The following is a 3,074-nucleotide window of genomic DNA, read 5'->3' on the forward strand; positions in this document are numbered from 1 at the left end:
ATCAATTGGAAGGCTGCAAGCTTAATGAACAAGTTTGTTTATAGAAATTTTACGTTTATTTTTCATCGCATTGTTTATAATTACACACAAAAGCTATATAGTGTTACATCTTTCAATAATATTTTTTTCTCTTTATTGAAAAACAACGTTCCTAATATAATTTTACAAACAAAATCAACACATTTATCATTTTTCACTTCTAGAATTAATATAAAACAATTTATTACAATAAATGTCAATTTCTAACCTTTTATGCCTTGTAAGATATTTTCGATCGGTTATTTCCATCTTAATGAATCAGATTTTGCTTTTATCGATATGCCAATGAACCTAAATGTTATAGAGTCTTGTCAATGAACGAGAAGACGTATTACAATGATTGACACTTAGTTATTGAGAAGCCCACGTGTGAACAGGATTTCAATACAATGTGGTATAAGAAGAGAAACTGCTTCATAAAAATCGATTGTGACGTGATTGTTAAGGTTGCAAGGAACAAAGTCAATTAAGGTACTGAGCTACATTTAGTTACAAAGATAGACAGAAACAAACATGATTGACTCGTCTCAATTTGATGAGCTTTTTCAGGAGTCGGTATCTCAAGTTAAATCATGTTTGCAAAGATCGAGATTAAAATCAAGATCTGAACCTAATTCACCAGCTGGTTCATTAAAAAGGAAGTTAAAATCGGAACAATTTATAGACGAGGAAAACAGAAGAAACAGTCTGCCGGTTCCTATATTCTCAAAGCTATCCAGTTCATGTGATGACATCTTAAATGAAAAAAGGAGACCTATACGACGATTTCGGTCCACAAAATTTATAGCGGGAGAAATTGTAGAGACCGAAGACAAACGGGACAGCTATACAAGATTAGACATTCCCAAAGACCTTGATAGAAGGAGACTTTCAAGTGAAACCTCAGAAGACAGTGCTATTTGCTGTGGTTGTTTTTCAACTTGTTTACCTGGATATTATCGTGTGTGCGTCATCGGCGCTGACGCTGTAGGAAAAAGAACATTGATAAACAAATTTATGAGCTCAGATGTGATGAATACAGATGGTAAGCATAGCTTTTTTCTATCTAATAATCTTCACATTTTAAGAAATTAAAAGACACTTAATATTATAAATTTCAAAAGCACTTCAGTCACTAAATTTATCACAAACAACCGAAATAAAAAAAAAGTTAATCAATTATTGGTATATATATATATATATATACAGACTAAACATTATAGCTTAACAGACCATTTATGTATCTATTATGGGTGTGTGTTTGATTTCAAATTGTCGGTAAAACAAGTATTGTGTTAATTTGTTTTGCATGTTTTGTTATATATTATTGTGTATATAAAGTGATACAGTTGATAATATTTCAAACAATTCTTTCCAGGAGATGACGATGACCGATTTGTGACTGTAGTAATAGACAACGAAGAATCAACTCTGGAATTTGTGGATTTTTCAGAAGACGAGGTACGATATTTGTCATTTAATTAGGTGCACAGAGACATGTCCAGTGAGAAAATATTAAATCTTTATCTCCCAACATCACATTCATCCACAGCATTTGTAGATATTTTATTTATTAAACATGGTTATTAATAATAATAATTAATATATAAGCAAGTTTCTATTATAATTTATAAAAGAAGAAATCTTCTTAGTAAGACAATAACAATCAAAACCAAGTAGTAAACAAAGACTCAAAAACCAAAGGACATGCACATCAACAGTTATAAAAAATAAATAAGAAAAATATCAATTTAGAAGTCTGGTTTTAGAATTTATGTTCCTGAATGTTTGGTTTTTGACTATATCCGTAATTGCATTAAAAGCATAACTTCTTCAACCAAATTTGTTTACTCTGATTTAAGAGAAAGTCGACCTTCACCCAGGTTTTCCTTTAAAGAATTAAACAGAATAGAATGAACAGGTATTTTTCACAAGGTTTCAGACCGTCGATTGTTATTTTTTTTTTTATCAAAACGGTTTGTACAATCCTTATTTCAAGAGAAAATTACACTTACAATGTAACCTGTCGTCAAACATATTTTGTTTCGTTTGTTTACAGGATCAGATGTACCCAGTTGATGCCTACATTGTTGTGTTTTCTGTTTATGAAAAGTTCAGTTACGACATTGCTTGTAGGTTCCTACAATGTATTCGCAACGAACAGTTTAGTGACAGACCGATTATCTTGGTAGCTAACAAAGTAGATCTTGTGAGAAAAAGACAAATAACAAAAGAAGGTATGGACATTTTACAATTTTATAATATCACTCATTCAATTTACACGAAGACTTGATTGTTTATCATATTGCTTGCTTCAAAAAGTATATGTATACATTTAATTGAAATTATCGAAGAATTCTCTGAACACTTGATTACCTTAAACAATGACTTGAAAATGAAAATAAAAGTAAATTAACGAATACAGTTTCTTTCTTTAAGTATAGGTCTCAGACTCTAAGTAGTAACTCGATTTATGTAAAGGTTTGATACTAGAAATTATTTTTTATTTAAGGACTTTAAGGGAAAAAGGCTTAATATATCTTTACAATTAATAGCTATCATGTGTTAATACCTTCTTTCAAAGTATTTTACTTTTATTTCAGAGGCCAGACATTTAGCATCGAAGTTTAATTGTAAATATATAGAGACATCAGCTACTTTGAATATAAAGGTTGACAAACTTCTGCTGGGAATTTTGAAGCAAATAAAAATTAAACTACAACCGGAAATTAAGGAGAGTTGTGAATTATCGACAAAACAGGGATTAAAAAGAGGATCTATTGAATTACTTAATAGATTATTCCATCTTAAACACAAAGTCAAGGTGAATAGTGATGACGTATTTGCGCTCTGATGTGGATCAAATGTGATTATGCATAGTTAAGATGTTAGGCTAGTATGAGTACGTATTTTCAAGACAGAAATTGTGTAACAAAGGCACAGTGTGATATTGATTTCAGTAAAGATGTTTTATCGAACTGCTTTTTATTTAGGAGAGAGTGAAACAGTCATGTGTAATAACACACGTAAAAAAATAAATTAGAAAAAAATGAACA

General features: G+C 30.3%; 1 protein-coding gene across 1 annotated transcript; it reads left to right on the forward strand.

The window, feature by feature from the left end:
- The first annotated feature begins 552 nt into the window (after positions 1-552).
- Positions 553-2,872, forward strand: LOC139524964 (GTP-binding protein Rit2-like). Its single transcript, XM_071320139.1, has 4 exons — positions 553-1,063; positions 1,397-1,479; positions 2,078-2,255; positions 2,622-2,872. Exons 1-4 carry the CDS (start codon positions 553-555, stop codon positions 2,870-2,872), a joined length of 1,023 nt encoding a protein of 340 aa, XP_071176240.1.
- The last annotated feature ends 202 nt before the right edge of the window (positions 2,873-3,074 follow it).

The sequence above is a fragment of the Mytilus edulis genome, chromosome 5 (assembly GCF_963676685.1).
Source record: "Mytilus edulis chromosome 5, xbMytEdul2.2, whole genome shotgun sequence".
NCBI classification, from domain to species: Eukaryota; Metazoa; Mollusca; class Bivalvia; order Mytilida; family Mytilidae; genus Mytilus; species Mytilus edulis.